At 45.2% G+C, this 19,713-nt stretch overlaps 3 protein-coding genes across 6 annotated transcripts in view; 1 reads left to right on the top strand and 2 right to left on the bottom strand.

Annotated features, from left to right (window-relative positions):
- Positions 1-1,156: 1,156 nt before the first annotated feature.
- pigo (phosphatidylinositol glycan anchor biosynthesis, class O) lies at positions 1,157-10,249 on the bottom strand. 2 transcript variants are annotated; one of them, XM_076758985.1, is made up of 11 exons: positions 10,059-10,249; positions 9,274-9,752; positions 8,986-9,129; positions 8,714-8,837; positions 8,243-8,402; positions 6,904-7,083; positions 5,183-6,779; positions 4,868-5,071; positions 3,440-3,624; positions 3,239-3,309; positions 1,157-2,967 (listed from the first exon to the last, which is right to left on the bottom strand). In XM_076758985.1, exons 2-11 carry the CDS (start codon positions 9,749-9,751, stop codon positions 2,838-2,840), a joined length of 3,273 nt encoding a protein of 1,090 aa, XP_076615100.1. In that variant the 5' UTR covers position 9,752; positions 10,059-10,249; the 3' UTR covers positions 1,157-2,837. The 2 variants fall into 2 exon arrangements, with proteins under 2 accessions (XP_076615100.1, XP_076615101.1); XM_076758986.1 differs by having other exon boundaries at positions 10,178-10,215.
- Positions 10,250-10,983: 734 nt separating this feature from the next.
- On the bottom strand, positions 10,984-15,194 carry stoml2 (stomatin (EPB72)-like 2). Its single transcript, XM_076758873.1, has 10 exons — positions 15,020-15,194; positions 14,092-14,244; positions 13,887-13,986; positions 13,728-13,786; positions 13,551-13,652; positions 13,318-13,452; positions 12,879-13,023; positions 12,696-12,775; positions 12,469-12,597; positions 10,984-12,355 (listed from the first exon to the last, which is right to left on the bottom strand). Exons 1-10 carry the CDS (start codon positions 15,059-15,061, stop codon positions 12,248-12,250), a joined length of 1,053 nt encoding a protein of 350 aa, XP_076614988.1. The 5' UTR covers positions 15,062-15,194; the 3' UTR covers positions 10,984-12,247.
- Positions 15,195-16,276: 1,082 nt separating this feature from the next.
- The window catches only part of unc13bb (unc-13 homolog Bb (C. elegans)), a 60,037-nt gene continuing 56,600 nt past the window's right edge, over positions 16,277-19,713 (top strand). For all 3 annotated transcript variants that reach the window (XM_076757661.1, XM_076757662.1, XM_076757663.1), the window contains exon 1: positions 16,277-16,491. In XM_076757661.1, coding sequence (XP_076613776.1) covers positions 16,470-16,491 — 22 coding nt within the window. In that variant the 5' untranslated portion in view covers positions 16,277-16,469. The remainder of the gene's footprint in view (positions 16,492-19,713) is intronic.

A 19,713-nucleotide genomic window follows, 5' to 3' on the forward strand; every position in this document is an offset into this window, starting at 1 on the left:
GGCCATAATTGCTGAAACAGTTTCCTTCTATATTTCTGTTTTTGAAGTTTAAGGCTTATTATGACAGTGGACAGTTCCAGTGTCACATTTAGTCACAGCTGTAACCACAGTCCAGCAGGAAGCTGGTGTCCATCACTGAACGACACATTTCGCTCTTATATTGTGTGACAGTCAACTGTACGTCCAAATAACAAACTATGATAAAGGAAATATCTTTGCAGCCTGTTCTAAAATCTGTACAGTGAGAACTCAAGTCTTAAGAATGTTTTTCTTTGCTTGGCCTCAATTTCCTTCAGCGGAAAATTGGGATTTTCTCCTCAGCAAATTTTTTTCTTGGCAGTAACACAGTGGTTGTTTACCTGAGAAGGGAAAAGTCTGAAGAGTCTTTGTTCAAAACTTTTAAAGCCTATTCATCTGGTCGATGCTGTGGCACCCCCCTCTAGCTCAAATGAGAAATAAAGGATGAGAAAATGCACTTTTTAAAATATTGATTGATTGAATTTACAGTTTTATGAATTATTATGAATGATTTATTATTGATTGCTATTTATTATTCGCATTGGTCGGTCATGTTTCACAGGAATATAATATATTTACTGGGAAAAACAGGTTTTTAATTTGCGGCTCACGCTCACAGTTGTGCCACATTTTCTCTGTGATCAAAAAAGTGTCAATGTTTGAAGTTAACGCCGATGAATCAGAGGCAAATATCCAGCCTTCATGATTGATTTGGAGGTGCATGATGTTGGATCTGAAGTGAAGTTTTTCCTTGCAGTTTCTTTATGCCTTAATCTCTGATATAAACAAGAGTTTTACCTGTGGCGAGAACAGAACGTTTCTTTAACAGAATCTCCTCCGCTGTTTGTAAAAGTGAGATGTTTGACATCTTCCAGTTATGGGAACTGCAGATGTGGAAAGCCAAGGTGAATAATGAATGAAGCACCTTGACTGAAGGGCGATAAAAACTCATGGCAGCACCCGTCTCCTCCATCAAATCCTTGGATCAATGAACAAAACATCTAACGCTGCTTTTACGCGCTGTATAAATAGTTTGCACTGCAACAATAAATAATCCTAAAGTTGAAACATGGGAATAAACTGACACCAATCTGGATATTTCTCATCCTTGTATCTGAATTATCATGAGACCAAGATGTCATGTAAAAAAAACTTTATTCCATTTTGTCACAGAATGTAAAATCATCTTAATTAATCAGTTATTTATATATTAAACCTTTTAGAACAGAAAAAAAACCAAAAAACATCCTGACATCATACAACCTATCCACACCGTCGCTCTGGCTGATGTCAGCAGCCGCTCTCCATGACCAGTCACTCCCATACAACAGCCTGAGAAATGCAGTACTACTGCATTGTAGCTAATTCAACCTGAGCTCCACTTCCCTTCGATATCATGCATTAGTTAATGAGCTTCAGCTGCTGACTGCAGCTGAAGACCAGCAACTTACGCCGGACACTGGCTCAGACGTCCTGCAGAAATAAATTAACTGACTGTGGAGGTCCTGGATTTAATGACCCTGTCAATTTAATGACAACATAGACAAAAAAAAATTTGAAAAAAAGGCTTTACTCAAAGCTACTGTAGGCACTGATTCCAGAATAAAGGGTTATGAGGCCTAATGAAGACAATTTGATTAAAAAAAACACCTCAGTGATTAAAAAATCTGAATTATAAATAGCCATTAGTTAGGAATCAGAACCCTCCAAGCAATAATAAAAAGACCGCCACAGATTAAGAACCCAAAATTGTAAAAAAAAAACAAACCAAAAGACTAACTGCACAGTAATAGTAATATGAATTGGCAGTAACCAGGCGAACTGGTTAGTTCAACATCTGGAAAATACAAAACATACAAAAAAGAAAGAGAAATGGGAAAGTTCCTCCAGCAGACATTTAGATGACAGACATGCTGTAATGCACTTAGATGGAGTTCACCAAGCGGAGTAGGACCTGCTTGCAAAGTTGATCGTGAAGTAGCTCCAGACACTGGGGGGGCAGGCTTTAAAGCATTCATCCTGCAGCTGAAGAGTCACAGGACGACGATGTAAATCACTGTGGGAAGGGATCAGCTCGATGGCTGAAGTGAACATTTCCCTGTTTTGTTTTTTCTTTCCATTTCTACTTTCCCCCCATAACATTAAACCGTTAAATCAGCCGTTATGTTGCACGTATGTCAGCCTCAGCTATGAGGTGGAAACAACCCTCAAAGGCCAATGTAGTGTGAATGCTGAAGCTGCTAGCCAGCTGTGACAGGCATGTAGCGAGTGTAAACGGTTTACTGTGCGGGTTCAGTGAAGCTTTTTGACTGCTGCACTATGAACCGCATGAAAGACGGTCTGGCTTGAAAGGCTTCATCCATACTGTAAGACCCAAAATGGGGGTTTAAGAGAAACATTCAGATGCTGCTGTTCGCTCTGGAACCACGTAGTGCAACTCTGAACCCCCCGCAACCTCCAACCTCATCAGCTGACTGCGGTGGTTTACCAGCTTATCATCTTAACGCCAATTTTACACCATAAAAACGCACACCTTCGACGTGAGTCCAGGTGCTCAGAGTCGGATCGCTCTGAGATTTGATGTCCTAAAATCCCTCTGGCTGAAAAGGAGCACAACATAGCCCTCACAACAGTTACAGTAACAGGTAACCTCACGTGGCGTGTTTGTTGGGATCCTTATGCGAGACACAGATGGCAATGTTTTTTCGTGAGAGGTCTTTAGAAAAACTTTACATTGGCCGCCATGTCCATTTTCCTCTGTGGCACAGTGAGCTCTGGTGGGCTTCCGCGGTAAAGCAGCAGCAGCAGCAGCGCCGTCGCTACCTGGAGGCATCGGGGATGAGTCTCTTAAACCAGCGGCCCACTGCCACGTCCACTCTCAGCACCAGCGTGACCCCGATCAGAAGGGACACGCTGCTCACCAGGAACCCTGAGGCCTCAAACATTAACCTGGAAGGAGAAAAAAAATAAAAGAGGACTCCGTAACGGTGGCTGGGGGACACACACGTTTAAACTAATGCAGCTTTTTCAAACGTTAATTGGAATACTGGGAATGACGAGCATAATGGCGTGATGGTGTAAATATGTATCTGTTACAGTGGTCTTCCCTCATGTGCATTCACTGAGCAGCCCAGGAGGAGTAAATGGTAGTTATATATCCCCCAAAAGCCTTTGCTGTGAGTGACTTGGAGTGAGCTGGAAAATCCATTCAGGCACTTACTTGGGTGCGAAAACCTTCCACACCATTAGGTGTCTCCTGAGGATAGCAGCTGCACAGACTGAAGCAAAGACCTGTGAAGAGATGCACGGACACTGACTGCAGAGACGTGACGCTGATACACATGAAATGGGCGGACCGAACAAATTAATTGGTCGCGGGTGATAATTTAGCGACTGGAACAAAAGCGTGTGGCGGTTGTACCTGTGCTCCGAGGATAAAGAGGTAGCGCGTTGAGAGTTGTAGAAGAGCAGAGCTGAACTGCTGGGGGTTTTCTCTCAGTCTCATCTCCATCACAGCATCCTCCCCTTCTTCCCCACATGCTCTGCCTCCCCTGCAGCCACGTACCTCGCACACCAGAGGCCAGAACAGCAGCAAGGGACATCCCACTGTGGGCAATGAGACGTGGACACAAATACGAATCTGCAGTTAGCTTCTTTGCTTCATTTCATTTATTTATAGATTCTATTTGCTGTGATTCACGATAGCTCATTCTGTATTGTTTGAGTTTCTGTGGATCAACCATCAGGCTCACTTACTGTACATATTTATCATAACAAATTGAAGAGTAATTGTTTTTTTTTCCACCAGTGTTGCGCATTTTGCTCAAAAATTGTTCTGATCACACATGTAGATGAGTGTGTGATGATGGCAGACATCCAGTTTCTCACTACTTGTCGAGCAGGAAGACAAAAATATTCTAGTAAAATCCAGCTGAAGGCCTGGTTCTATCCTCTGTGAACAACAGAGACTAACCTTTCAAAGCACACACCTGCACCAAGCTGGTTGCTAAAGGCCCGACCACGTGTGAAGTCATTGCAGTCACTCCACGCACACAACACAGGCTGGATTTTCATCATTTAGCTCGGAATTGTGTGACCCAGGGACAATTTAACAGATTAATAGCCTGGTGTGATGTAGAAATGATGCAGCCTCTCTCTACTGTTGACTCACCCGCTTTCAGGCAGCGGCTTAGCAAGATACTGTCCAGCTGGCCGGCAAACGGCCAAGGAAACTTTTTCCAACTATCTGGACAGCGAATGCGCAAAGATGGAAAATGAGGTAACGAGTACAGCTCCACCACCGCAGACGTTTGGTCCGTCTGGAATGAAAGCTGCAGGCACAGCGGCAGCATTTCAACGCAGACATTTAAAAAGTAACTGAAAAGTTACTTCTCACAGTAACATTACTTTCTGGTGGAAGCATTCCACATTTACTGTTTCAATATGTTACATTTCTATGACTTATTGTATTATATTATTATCACTTTATTGCAAATAAACATGCATGAGCCTTGCTTCTCATCATGTAGTTAAAATAATACAGGCTTTCAACTGTTTAAACTGATTTTCTAATGAAAATTGTGTTAAAATTATTATTAGTGCTGTATAGACGGACAATCTTGTATATTAAATGTTTGTTATTTTGATTAAATTCTAACTTATTTAAAATATTTTTGATCTTTTTGTATTTATTATTGTATGTTCTAACCATTTGTTTAGAACCTAACTTGTCTTTTGTCCCATCTGAATCATAATCCAACAGCCTAATTTCTCTAAAAGGACCATGATTTTTTTAAAATCACACTAAACTCACTAATCCATTTCCGGCAGCTTCTCTGTTAATAACTACCTGCGAACAAGATGTGTGAGGCAAAAGTGTTGAGGATGACCAGTGCGGCGGGCAGTACGGTGCCTGTGTGTCCATCAGGGAATCCCACGAAGGCAGCGCCCCACTGGATGGAGGGGAAGGTGGGAAGGTGACCTGTGGCGTGGAAGAACTGGGTTGCAGCCAGAGACCACAGCACGACTGGAGTCCAGGGCACATTGAAGCCACCTGAGGAAAACAAGCAGAGGCGGGTGAGCAGAGGGAAGTCTTTGTGTCATAAGGGACAAACAAACCACGCAAGAGAAGAAGAAGAGAAGACGTGCAGTCTAAGAATCTCACCGGTGGATGTTCCGTGCAGGCCACTGAGGGTAGTGGATGAAGCGTGAATGTGCAACAGAGCTCCCATTTCAAGCAGCAGCAGGAGGAAAGACAGAGCCATGCCCTCTGGGTGCAGCAGCAGCAGACCAATTCCCAGCAGGCCACAAAACAGCAGCAAAGGGGCAGAGTAGACAGTTCCCAGTCCGTAGGCCTCCACAGCGGGCCTGCTGCCCACCTCTCCGCCCCCGCTCAGCTCTCCATCGTCCAGGGAACGACGCATGCGCTGGTAGATCTGGGGAATGAGGTGGTGCAGCTCGGCCTGGGGGCTGATGCCAGTGCTCGCTCTGTAGCGGGGAGGGGGTAGGGACGAACCTCTGGCTGTCGCTGCGGCCCTGGTCTTCACAAACACAGTGAGGGGGTCGAGCCAGATCAGGAGCAGCCCCAGTCCCAGGAGAAAGAAGGCAGCCCTGGGGAGGGCCAGCTGCGCCAGGCTGATCAGCTCGGCCAGATTCCTAAAGCTGTCCTCTGGAGTGGCACTAACAGCCCAGTGGAGCCCCAGGCACACAGACAGCAGTGGTAGGATCCAGCGGGCCGCGAACACTGTCCCACCTGAGGAGTTGAGATTACCGTAGTGGCGGAGGCAGCGTCTCAGCAGGTACGTCCACAAGCCCAGGGAGAAGACAGAGAGGACGTAGTGGAGGTTCTTCAGCTGGGTGTCCTGCAACCGGGAAAGAGGCGAGAGGAACGGGGACGGCTGGCAGGAGCCCTGTTCTTCCCGACAGCCGTGGAAGGAGAGCGAGAGGTAGAGGCTGCCGACGAGAAGGCCCAAGCAGGCGAGGAGGGTGCTGCTTTCTTTCCTGACAGTCGATGGGGACAAGGCTGCGGAGGGCACGAGCCCTGCAGCCTTCAGAGGGTCGTGGCTGGGGGGTAGGAGCAGGCCATCCCAGTTGAGATGGATGGGAATATAGAGAGCCAGAGAGAACACTAGAAAGGTCACTGCGCGGCCCTCAGCGATCACGTAGCTGTCTGACAGCAGGGAGGCACAGCGGAGGAGTGGCACCAAGAGGGGGGGGACGAGGAGGTGGCGTGGGGTCAGCCAGCTCGCACACTTCGGAACTTTAGATCTGTTCTTTGCCAGAGCGATGGTTCTGGATCGACGAGCTGTCCAGAGAAAGAGGAGTTCAGAGCTGAGGGCAGCAGCTGCCAGGCACCACGCTACCTCAACGTAGCCCTGTGTGAGCAGCTGAGCAGCAGCCACGCAACCCCCCGCCATCAATGCTGTGACAACCGGGGCCTTCATTCCGGGACCGTTCTCCCTAATCAGCACATGGGACAGCTCAGACAGGATGAAACACATCAAGCAGGCAAAAGCCAGAATGGCTAATCCTGCTGCCATCTTGACTGGGTTGAATTTAGCCCAGGTGGCTCGGCAGGTGTCTCTGACCGAGGTGAGGTAGGCCTGCAGGGAGGCGGCCAGCTGTGGGGAGGGTGACTGGCCCTCTCGAACTGTGCTGAGGTACTCAGAGGAGAGGCGGGAGAATTCATCCTTCAGCTGAGAGAGGCTGTGTGGTGGGATGTCTTTGGCCATGCCAGAGTAAGTCTCTAGGAAACGGTGGACCTTCAGAAACAGAGCGGTCACAGAGGTGAAATTAAATACACAAAATCACTGATCATGCTCCAGGATATGTGAAGTCTGAGGCTTAAAAAAATGGTGCTTGACTGCTCCTGACTGAGCGGAGTACCTGTTTTGCATTGATCCACAGTGCCTCCAGCTGGCTGAGACCCCCAACTGCACCTTCTGTCTGCCCAGACGGGAATAAAGGCAAGAGCACCTGCCCAACATTGCTGTATGGGATGGGAACTCCCAGCAGCAGAGCCAGGGTGGGCACCAGGTCTGTCTGAGGCACCACGTCGGGTTCACTCTACAAACATGACAAAACAAACTACATTTCAGCACGGCTCAGACAAACATGACGTCTTAAAAGCAGCTGACTCAAGAGAGTCTTGGGACATGAACACACTCACTGAGCCATTAAAATAAGCACAGACACACCTACCCGAGATAAATGGGATTTTCTGAGTGACTAACTGCACAAATTTCCCAAAGGCTGGCGTAGACTGTGAACCGCAATCAGGTTCTGAATGAATGACGAAGCTAAATCAAGCCCACCACTGCAGGCGCATTTATTAGATTGGTGGATTTACTCACTCCATATCAAAAATAACTGATTTTTGAATAAGAGGAATTTCCAATAAAACATTACGTCTAATAATCTCCCCTTTCTTTGTAGTTGCGCTATTTCTGTGCACTCACATAATCTGTGATTTTCCACAAAGTATTATGTAATGTTCCAATTACACTGCAATTATGAAAATCGGTGTTGAAGTTCACCTTTCTAGTGTGAGCTCCACTTTCATCCCTGAAAAGGCGCAGACTGCCTGCCGGCATCCATTTAGCGCATTCGGAAATTGCACAGTCGACCATGAACCGAAATGCTCGTGCGCAGAACGGTCTGATGGTTCACATTCATGACACAACAAACGCTCGACACTTGATTTGGCAAGATAAACACGATGCGAACGGATATTTGCTGAGAAAATAAAGATAAACAGGCAAACAGAGAAGCAGTAAACAGTCACAGGGTTTTCCTCTGCTTCCAAAGTGGCTCCTCTGTGGACTCAATCTGTTGTTTGACAGCATTTTATGTTCAGGTCCAGGAGTTAAAAGTTTCTTTCTGCTGGTCGTGAATGGAATATAAATGAGTTCTGTAAACTTTCAGCAGTCTGAAGCAGCGTTTTTCTCTCACTCTGCATTTCATTTACATCTCGTTAACATCTGTTACTGATTACTGGCATTTAGCAGAGACAGAACAGGAACTTTCAAGTTAAAGGTGACAATCAGCAAAATCAGTCTAACTGAGCCGTTATAAACTAACAAGGATCATTCAAAGGTTGCAGAATGCTGTCTTACATACTGTAGGTTGTACGAGTACTTGACCACAAAACAAAATGTTCTTTTGCACAACTTTCATCTCACCTCATGTTAAAACTGACTGTGAAAAAGGCGGCGACTCTACTGACCTGGGACGGCAGTGTGGGAAACAGGGGGGAGGGACTGTAGAGGAATATCGCTGCGTCCGTCTCCTTCTGACTTTCTCCACCGTGATCTCCGGTGTCGGTCATCCCGTGATCTCCCATCACCACCAAGAGGGTGTCATTCTCCAGACGGTCAATCACGGACCTGGAGGAAAAGGATGAATGTGGCCATAAGGGTTTTGAGAAGAGATGAATGAGGATTCCTGGAATTAAAAGCCATGATGGAGTTTGATTTTAATGTGAAATTATTAGCAGTGCTAAAAACTGAGCCTTTCTATCATTATTGTTAACAGTTGTTCTCCTTAAAAAAGGAACAATAATATGCCAGGAGCTTACGATAAACAGTGTTATTAAGTGATGTGACAGTTCTACAGGTGCACTAATGTGGCACGTGATGGTGACTGCAGCTGGTGGACGCAGAGAAACAAACTCGCAGCAGCTGCACCGCTGTCTGACCTGATGACTCCGTCCATCTGGGTGAGCTTGTCAGCCATGGCCGGGTGGTCTGGACCAAACCTGTGACCGCAGTGATCCACTCCAAGGAAATGAGCAACCAGGACATCCCAGTCATCCCCCACCACTGTCAAAACCAACAGCAAGTGACAGACGGAGAGATGTGAAGCACAAGTGCAATACAAGAAGGGTACGGAGCACAGAAGTGTGCCATTAACTGTAAGTCAGCTGCTTATGATCAAGATATAACAAAGTCATATTAAGTAAATACATACTAGTTGTGTAGAGGTGCTGGAGGATCCCGTTGTCCACAGTGTGCAGATCCTTGACATTGAAAGATGGGAAGGGCAGAGAGCGGTGGAACCTCTTAGGAAAGAGATTCTCCCAAGTGTCATCGCCCATGAACACCACTCGCTTGCCTGCGAGAGGACACGCACAACATGTGAATATACAGGCACATTGTCGGGAGAGATTCTCTTATCAAGGAAGGCGATTGACGCAAAGGTGCCCTGTTAGATGTCCCCTTGTAGAGCAACACAGTGTGTACGTGTGCAACTACTCACCCACTTGCCCAAACTGGTGGATGAGGTTGTCCTCCAAGATGGCACTGGAAGCAAAGTTATTACCTACATCCACAAAGGTAGGCAAGGAGCCCGTGGTGAAGCCCTTGATCCTCTGCATGGTGGTCGTAGGCGGGTCAGCACGAAAAGGGTACAGGCGGCTGTGGGAAGGCCTGAATGACACCGTCTCCTCCAGCACAGGCAGCTTGTTCTCATAAGGTCGGGGCGCTGTGTTGTTGCGGTCGAACCGGGCGAAGTCGATCTTGAGGGCGTCGATGATGAGGAGGACGGCCCTGCGGAATCGCGGCTGGGCGCGGCAGAAGTCCACTGGCTCCTCTCCGGGCTGCAGCACGTCTCCGCAGGAGCTGGTCCTGTTCACTTCCAGCCTCACCAGCAGGAAGCCACCCACGAACAGGTAGATCCCCACAAAGTACACCGCGCACATCCAGAGGAGCAGGGACAACACCGGGAGCCCCTTCATCCTACATACACACACACAGGTGACAGCAGCACAGGTGAAATAACTCAGGCACACCTGTTCCACACCAAGGTAAGAAGTCAAAGGAGTAGCTGTGGGCAACACCTGCTACACGAGATGCTAATGCTGGTAACGTGTAACTTGACAGAGACGCCAAGTTCCGCTTAAACCAATAAAAACAGCACACGCTGCTGAGGTGTAACAGGTAATATTAACTAGCTAACGTCCCGAGGAGGAGACGAGGAAATTAACGCTGTTCGTAAATTAACGCTGTTAGCCGCGGCTAGCTCGCCTCGCTCTTGTCACTGACCTTGTAAGTTAGCAGGGTTTTCGTCCTCTCTCGGCCGGAGGGCGGGCGTGAATGTGTGCGTTAGCAACACGGGTACAGGTGTCTCAGGTAAACAGAGAACGACGCAACACCACGCTCACCTTCATTGGGACACCGGTACAACGAGATTAGATGGCTGGTGACGGCAAGGAACTTCAGCGTGCGTGCAGCCCGGCGGATGGATGCGGCGGACGTTTTTCTATGTAACTCTTGTTAAATTGTATGATCTGTGCCCTGAATTCGGACTGCCAGGCACACTATCGCTCAAGCAATGGACAGAATAACGGAGACGCAATAAAACAATAGAATAAAACCGAGTACTTTTCTGAAAATTACCAACTCTAATTCTCAGCTGGGTCCTAACAACACACACACACACACACACACACACACACACACACACACACACAAAGGGCGTCAAACTCATCAGTTGCTCTCCAAACGATCATCACAGACATCTTTTTACTATACACTTTTTATTAGTTGAATGCTTTAGGGAAATCAGTTTAATTTAACATGCAATAAAATACAGTGCAAATAAAACTACATGCCTCAAGCTGTTAGTCCGTCCACGCCGTCTGTAAGGCAAACCAGAGGGCTAAAAACAGTATCATAAAGAGAGGCGGGAGGATGCAAAGGTGCGATTCTGCCACATGGAATCAGAGATTCATTCATATTCTGTGGATTGTAATCTTATAATAATGCATTATGGCCTTTTTAGTCTTCTCACTTACAGCCAAACATCTCTGAGCATTTTATAAATCCTTCACTTTGGCAAATGATCACAAACTGTTGATTTCTGGCACTTTCCTTCTCCCCATTATGCATGTATGTATGCATTGAACCAGGGCATTTTTGTACCAACCTCTACTGATTTCAAATCATAATGGCACACACAGACCCTGTTAACCAACATATTTTTTTTATTTTCAGGTCATTTAACATTGCTGAACCCCAACAGTGGTCCAAAACACTTCATTAGCAGTCACAACATTACATTTGAAGAAGCTTCTTCGGACAGAATCATATATTTTTAAACAAGTGCTTCACGACATCCCATTCCAAAGCATCATATTCGTACTGAAGTCTCAAGTGCCAATCTCATTTTTGCATTATTTTTTCATTAAGCTGTGAGCATCGGTGAAGTCTATGAGTCTATGAAACTTACTGTCTTTGCAGAGGTCTGTGAATTGTAATAAATATATCCCATAAGACAAAAGAGGTGAATACAACGAGGACAGAAACATTTGTTCCTAGGGCTGACTTTGTATGCTAACTAGTCATCAAGAGGGCGGTGTTTCTGAATAACGTGACAAAAGGAGATCTTCTCAAGACTATTTCTAAAGCAAATACTAGATCAAGTTTTTCAGGGAGATAGTGTTTTAATCTAACAGGGGCCAAATTGTGAATTAACTACATTTCGGGAAACTCCAGCCAGACGTTCCATGGAGCAAATCAAAGTCGCTGGTCCCAGTGATGCTGAAGAATTGTCAGTGATGCCTGTAAACGAGGCACATCAAAGCAGATGGCTCACCTGAGCTAACTGTGTTAAACATGAATACAAATGAACCCACAGAACCTAACCCGAGTTATCTGGGCCAGCCCTGAAAAACAGGCTGAAAAAAACATTGAGCAGGATCAGATGTTAACTTAAACTTTGACGTAGAGCAGTTGAATTCAAAACCTTAGCGTCCGACTCTATCAGCGTTTATGCAATAGTAAATACCTCAACAGATGTGATGCACACAAGGCATTTCCCACAATGAATTATGCTAATAAATCATATGTTACACAACATCCAGGGCATATTTTTGCATCCAATGGCCACAGTCGCTAATAAATCCCAAAACCTGCCATCAATTTCTCCATTTTCCTGCCAAAGTCACTGGTAAGAACATGTCTAGCTGAAGGCTGGTGTTGATTTGACAATAACTCAGCATAAACAATTGTCAGCGAAGACTAAAAATCCTCTTGCAAAACACGTGATTTTCCGAGGACTCCAAGGCAAAACATCCCAGAAGTTTAGGAAGTTTTTTTCTACTGCCCTGCTAGTGGGAGGTACGTGAACTGAGCCCACACGGCGATGCCTTGGAGCCCCGGTGACTCAAACACAAACTGCTTCTTCTGGTTCTGTCATTGTTCTGCTTTGAGTCCATTCCCTGAGTCCTCTGCTACTGAGGTGATGTGGACTGGTTCACAAGCTCCTCGCTGTTCTCCTCCACGGCCTCCGGTGCCGCTTTTGTGGTCGTCTTCGCCAACGTGCCGTAAATGGTCATGGCCTGAATGCAAGAAAACAGGACGGGGAACCATCACAGCTGTGACAGAGGACAACAAAAGCAACACGGACACTTTATCTGGAGGCTATTCACGTATAAATACAAGAGAGACATACCTGTGTGACCATTCCGCTGATGTCGCCGGTATTAGAGGGCAGAAGTATGGTGTTGGACTCCTTGGCTAGTTTGGAGAAAGCGGACACGTACTGCTCGGCCACACTCAGCGAGGCTGCTGCATTTCCATTCTGTACAATGCACAGTAAAAAGGATCAGCATGAAGTGCAATCTGTGATCAACTTTCACAAACAAGACTGTGATCGTGGTGATCTAAAGATGTCTTCACCTGCTCAGTCAGGGCCTCCGACAGCAGACGGATAGCCTTAGCTTTTGCCTCTGCTTTGGCCAACACTGCTTGGGCCTCACCTGGAAGGAACACAGTGATCGATTAGCAGCATCTAACTTGTGTAATCATCTGAAGTATACCAGTTAACTGCACAAACTCAGCCAGCTCTCTAAGTGCACCCACCAACCGCTTGATTGATCAGCTCTGCTTTTTCACCCTCCGAGGCCAGAATCTGAGCTTGTTTATGACCTTCTGCGACATTAATGGCCGCTTCCCTCGTCCCTTCAGACTCCAGCACTGTGGCTCTTTTCTTGCGTTCGGCCTCCACCTGCGCAGAGTGAATAAATACGTGTGTTAAAACTTTTTTTCTGGGAGTGATATGTCTCTCTCTATCTTGGCCGCAGTCTCAACACTATAGCTCTGAATTTTATAGCGGCTTTAGTTTTGTTACAACAGTTAAAATGACAAGAATTCAGGGAAACTGCATTTATTGCTGAAGGCATACAGTGAGTATAAAACCCCTTATTTACACAGATTTACTGACATAAGAATGAAGTAACCTTCTCAGGTGTCTACAGCAATCTTACTCAGACCAGCAGTATATTCGTTCTCTTTGCCTCACCTGCATCTGCATGGACTCTTTGACACGAGGTGGAACGTGTATGTCTTTGATTTCATAACGGAGGCAACGGATTCCCCAGTCGTCTGACGCTTGGTTGATGGCGTGGACGATGTTGGAATTGAGGGACTCCCTTTCCTGAAAAATGAAAAAGAGAAAAGAAACAGAGATTTGAACATTAGACAACTTTCATTACACGCTTGCAGAACAGCAGCAGCTCCAGCAGCAGTCATTACCCTGAACACTTTGTCCAGTGTGAGTTTGCCCAGTTCTGAACGCATGGTGGTCTGTGCCAGCTGCGTGACGGCATATTCTGGATCCTCAACACCGTAACTGGCCTGGGAACAAACACAACTGGTCAAGACAGACAGTCGTTCCGGCATTTAAGGCGCTTCTGATTCTTTACAACATACCTTAAAAGGGTCTAGGATCCTTAAATAAAGCACCCCATCAATCTGTAGAGTTACATTATCTGTAAAAACAATGTACACGCATTTAAAATATACCAGATGTCTATTAAATTATGGCACACAAGCTTGTATTATTCCTCAAGAATTTGACACCTCACATACCTAAAGATACCGCAGACTGCTCTGGGACATCAATGACAATCTCCTTGAGGCTCTGCACATAGCGAATTCGGTCAAGTAAGGGTATGAGGAAGTTTAAACCCTGAAAGAGATAAAAGGGTTATTCTGTTTTTGTCTTATTCCCACTCATAGTATGTGACACTCGTGCTCTGTGATCAGGGATCTTCTGAAAACAAAAAGGTGATACCGGCTCTAAGATCCGGTGGAAGCGACCCATTCTCTCCACCACCCAGGCTTCCTGTTGGGGCACAAACAGGACCACAGTGTTCATGGGCAGGCTGGACGCCCATCGCTGCTGGGCTGGCGTAACCCACAACCTGGGCACGGTCCGCTGGGTTTGCTACAGAGACGCACAGTCACAAGAACACGCCATCAGGTTGATCATTATTTCAAAATCTAGCCTTAACACATGCTTTACAAACCCAAGTCCTGGCTGCAAAAATGATGTGTATAATCAAAGAGGATGCAACTGATGATTTAAAATGCAGAAAAGCAGCGAAATGGTAGGAGGGATCACTCCAGCTCGAACAGAAATATAATACAACCGTAGATTAAGTAAGAAATAATAATCCCACAGCCTTATTCTAAACCACTTCTCTGAGCAGCGTAGACCACGAAAAAGAAACTGAAATTGAAATCATTGAAACATATTCATAGTAATTCAGAACCACTTTCAAATTTGTTGATTTATATGAAATATTTTGTTTGAGCTCACTTCATGTATTGTACTGTGTCTTATTATTAAGTCAGCTGATTTGCTCAGTATATATATTTATTTAAAATACAGTATGTATCCATGCATGATGCCTTACATGAGTGGACTACTTGGCATTACGCTTCCTTATGGTCACAAGTTTGTTAGGCTAAGCTATATTAACTCAGTTATACATTGAATACAGATAAAGAAAAATAGCGTAAAGATTTAACATCGCCTAATGGTTTACTTTCCACCCAGAATCAATGGTTAATCAGTTAATAAGTGGCCAGCTTAAAAAAAGGTACCTTTCAGTGACTTTCCCTCTACTATTAACACGGATGCACCGATGACACTTGACGAACAGTCAGCAGGTTGGCTCGAGCTAACAGGAAATGTATGATGAGAGCGCTTCATTTACCTGCAGGAGAGCCCCGCCGGTCCGACACAGCGTCCGCAACATCGTTCCAACAACGTCCTGTGATTGTATATAAAAGATTCAGTTTCGTAAACTGGACTCTAACTATACTCTGCACTCATATGCGTGACCCTTGCCGAGCAGGAAACGAAAGTTACATCAGAGGTGCAACGGTGACAAACTCCGGGGGCTACAAGGACGACCAGCTGATGGTTCCGCTAGCACAACAATAGTACAACTACTACCTACTACTGCTAGTCAGTTCAATTCAGTTCAGTAATTTAATTTAATTTAATTTAATTTAATTTAATTTAAATTAATTTAATTCCAGTTTACTTTTTTCCATGAACATTTCTTGTTCGATTCAACCCTTTAATGTCCCATATTTGATCAGAAGGGGGAAAAGTCAAAGAATGAGAAGGAGAAAATTATGTGTAGAAGTGGTAGTAGAAATTGCTTTCTGTAGACCTCACGAACACAAACGCAGATGTAAGTAAAGACAACAAGCCACATAATAACCATGTGGGTCATCTGCACCTATATGCCTCCAATATGCCCTCTGTCATTTAACTTTTTGTCTATTATCCATTCGCTCCATCAAATGATTCAACAGAGACATCAGGCCCAATGTAATGACATACTACACACACAGGGCGGCGCTGTTGGTGTTGTCTCAGCTCTGCTGCAGCTGTATCATCTTGCTCCCCGTACTCAAATTTACTACGCGCTATCTTCTCATTGTTTGGGTCTGGGCTTCTGCCATGGCTGTTCAAGAGACATCTGTGACGCGAGCACACGGAGTGTCAGCCAATGTTTGTTTAGTAGGTGCACAGAAAAAAGTCCACTGAGGCAGATGTCAATTGTGGTGAGGCCCAAATAGAGATGATGGACAGCTGAGGATTACATACAAGTACAGAATGTCTTTTTGCAATTGATCGTTGATTATTAGGTGGACTGCTTTTCTGTAAAGATCTTTGTGATGAAGGGGTTGATGAACTTGACCTGACTCGAAAATCACCAAAAAATCCCAGGTGTTTGGTCAGCTTTGAAACCGTGTGGGTCACCTGTTTCTTCCTCCAACCTCTCCCTTCACGCGATTGGTCGGATTCTCTCATTCCTAGCGGCTCCGCCCTCCGGCGCTGTGCGGTATCCTCATTGGACACGACAGACGCCAGTAACAGGTGCCTGGACCCCTCCTCCTCCCCCTCTGTCCTTCAGGTTGCTCGTCAGTCTGAAAAGCTGTGATGAGAATTGTGATAATGGCGTGGCGGTGGCGGGGGGCTGCCGCTCTCTGCCCGAGTCCAACATCAGAAAACCACCTGTAAACACCGAGTCTGAGCTCAGAAGCTGTTTGAAAAGTCTTTTAATGGACGTTATGATGATTCCGGACTGAGTAAATCTCCGCTGATAGCCCACTCCACAAACTGTGAAACTACTGGACTGACGCTTTGCCATGTCGTTACTGTGTGTCAGAGGTAAGTTTTACTTTTCTTTTTTACTTCTTTATACGGTTTAAACGACACAAGTGTTGACTTTAACGTCCGTTTGCTGAATTCCATCTGATAACGTCAAATAAAAATCTTACAGAACAGGTTCTGTGGTAGGAGGCATCCCCCCTCAGGGAGTTAACATTTATTAGCAAAGTGGCTAGTTCATTTATCCGGTCGTGATTTTCCGATTTTTGAAACCCAAACTGTTCACCAGCACCATGAAAAACACTGAAAACAGGTTGTTTGAGGTTACTTCCCGATCTAGGATACCTGCCATACCAGCTGTTTGAGCCTCACACAGCCAGCACTGGCCTGTGCTGTGCGCTGAGGTTGAGATATCACTAAAAAAAAAAAAAAAAAACAGCAACCATGAGTGTAAATCACTGTCAGGGCTGATGATGACTGTTAACCAAATCACAAAGTTAGTGTACGTCTGAGGGGTGTTTCAGGTCGACTGACAAAGATATGACCAGGAGAAAAGCAGATTAATGTCTTTCAATAAAACTGGTGCAGGGGCCCTTTTGGCACCAGGCTCCTCTGGGGCCTCACTGTTGAATTCAATGGAGGACTAAATGGCTGAGCTTTTACTATCATCTGATGGTAATACTTCCAACATTAGAAGTGTATATATGGACAATAAAAAGAACTCAATAACAATCTAATGATTGACATCTTTCAAAACAAGGATCAGCGTCTTCTTCTCATGGACACATTTCCAGGCTGAAACAAGACCAGAGCTAATCAGACTGGGTTGGGTTAACACAAAATAGAAATTGGAGGAAAATCCTCGCCTGCTCAAGCATCCTTCACAGCCACAAAGCACATTATGCAATATCCTATTCGGTGACAACAAGAGCAATGGCCAGCAATTTGATCCAGGGCTGCTGGGGGGGGAATCATCCGATCAAAACGACTTTCATTTTAACCACGCATGTATACACACCTGTAATGACAGAACCTCCCTTGTCAAACACTCGTAACACTCTTCTTTTAACATGTATATATTTTTTTTAGAAATTCGCCTGTATCTCTACCATCCTCCAGATGCAAATCAAACAGAGCAAACAGTTTTTTTTGGTACTTGACGTGGAAAATTGGGGAACAGGTGGAAAGTTTGCATCACAGGATGATTTCTTTGTATATTGACCTGAAGTATGTGCAGCAGGCATCCATGCAGTCATGTTCTCTGTGATACATGGAGAAAGGATACGCTGACCACAAAACATGAACACATCAGATCGAAATGTTGCAGCTCTTTTTCAAAGATGCTGACAAGTGTATCAGCCGTGTATTTCGACACTGTCAGTCCCATCTCTGATCGGTGGTAGTCCTTGCTGAGGCAGTTTGAGTATCATCTGTCACAGTGCACTTGATGAGCTGCCAGCATCTGAAAGTCCTGTTGTGAATAAGAGCTACACTTCCTAAAATATCCTGAACATTTCTGAAAATCCCTGTATGTAAATCCCCCGTCTGGTATATCCTGCTTTGTTTAATCATTTTCATTTGGGAGTTGAAAGCTCCAAGTTGTGGCTCTGTGTGGTTCTTATTATGCTTTTCATGCCTTGCATGTATGAGTACTGACTGTATTCTATCCCATCTGTCCCATCTTTTGAATTTTTGATTGGAAATACTGTTTGGACTTCAGGTCTCCTGTCTCACCACAGACACAGCTAATTGCGCTCAAATAGCCTTCAGATACCTCCACTCGTGCGTGTTTACATGATCAAACAAATACCTTCTGTCACGATCTGTAATTTCTTTAATGCCTTTGCAAATGTTATCCAAGTCGCTGTTAAGTAATGACTCTCAGAGCCGCCATCTCAAGGTACACAGAAAAGCAGAGGAGCATAAAACTAGCATTAACTCATCCTGCTTGTGTGTATGCATAGGCTTGTGCAAGCCTTCTGTCGGCGTTTCTGTTAGATTTTACTGCTTAGCTTGCTGGTTAATTTAAAGAGCCAGTTAGCTAGGAGCTAGGTCGCTAATAGATATGTTGCATTGAAGTTCGCAACTTGCGTGCAAGTACTGTAAGAAGTGGTAAACTACTACTCTGTGTCCTTTTAAGCAAATCACAGTCTTCAGGGTTTTCCATAGGAAAGGTTAGTGCAGGTGGTCAGCGCTGCTGTCTGACCTGCAGTGCTGTTTTCTTTCACACCTTATTGGCAGTGATTGGGCCGTTTGCCTCTTTGTCAGGTTTTCTTTTTTTCCCAGCATTGCAACATGCTGCTCTGCTGAAGTGCTGTGAAGCAAACATACAATGTGATCAATCTGACTGTTTAAACATTCAGCTTACTCATTAGATATGTGGCCATTGCTGTGTGATGTGGTGCCACGGCTCATTTTCCCTGATAAAAACATCATTTCTTGTCAAAGGAAGTGCTCTTTATTTCAGATTAGGTGTGGTGCCTCCTCTAGAAAATGGTGCAGGAAACCTCTGTGTTTGTGTTAACTATTTAAAAGTTATGTAACTGACTAATGATATTCCATTAAGGATGGCCAGTGTCAGGTCATCCTGTTAGTACTGTCTCACAAAAAGAAACTATGCAGATCATTGTCATCTTGCGGCAGGAAACAACTTTTGGATGTCTGATACTTCTACAAAAAAAAAAAAAAAGTATTTTTCTGTAAAAGCTGAATACAATAAAACTCTGACACGACTCTGGAATCAATACAATACAATACATCAAGCTGGGAGAGAGAAAGGCTCCTGGCAGGGAAAAGGTCACAGAGAGTCCCACTTTTACAAAGTTCAGCCCAATGTGCTCTGGCAATCAAGACTTATTGTATTAAATGGGCCTTTCACTACACAGCTCGCACACTGTCCATTTATTGATTACTGTTATGCTGAATGTAAGCTGGTAGGAGTTCAGCAGCCCATAGATAACAGAGAAAAGGGTGCTGAGGCAGGGGCACTGTGATTAGCTGATGTTGTGACTCATCCCCCGATAGCTCAGCTTGACAGCTTTTCTTATTTATTACTCGTCGAGATGCTTCATCTCCATGGCGATGTCTTTTACACAACAGATAAGTGGTTGCCCTCACAAGTGGACATGTGGGGGATCCTCCTGCTGTGGATCAGGGCAGGGTTGAGCGGACACACGGCTCACATGGACCCCGTGATGCTGCTTGGGGTCTTGGAGGTGCACAGATGCTGTTTGAGACATGTGATCTCTTCATAGAATATGTAGTATTTTAGCCGGGACAAAC

Source organism: Chaetodon auriga, chromosome 19 (assembly GCF_051107435.1).
Source record: "Chaetodon auriga isolate fChaAug3 chromosome 19, fChaAug3.hap1, whole genome shotgun sequence".
NCBI lineage: Eukaryota > Metazoa > Chordata > Actinopteri > Chaetodontiformes > Chaetodontidae > Chaetodon > Chaetodon auriga.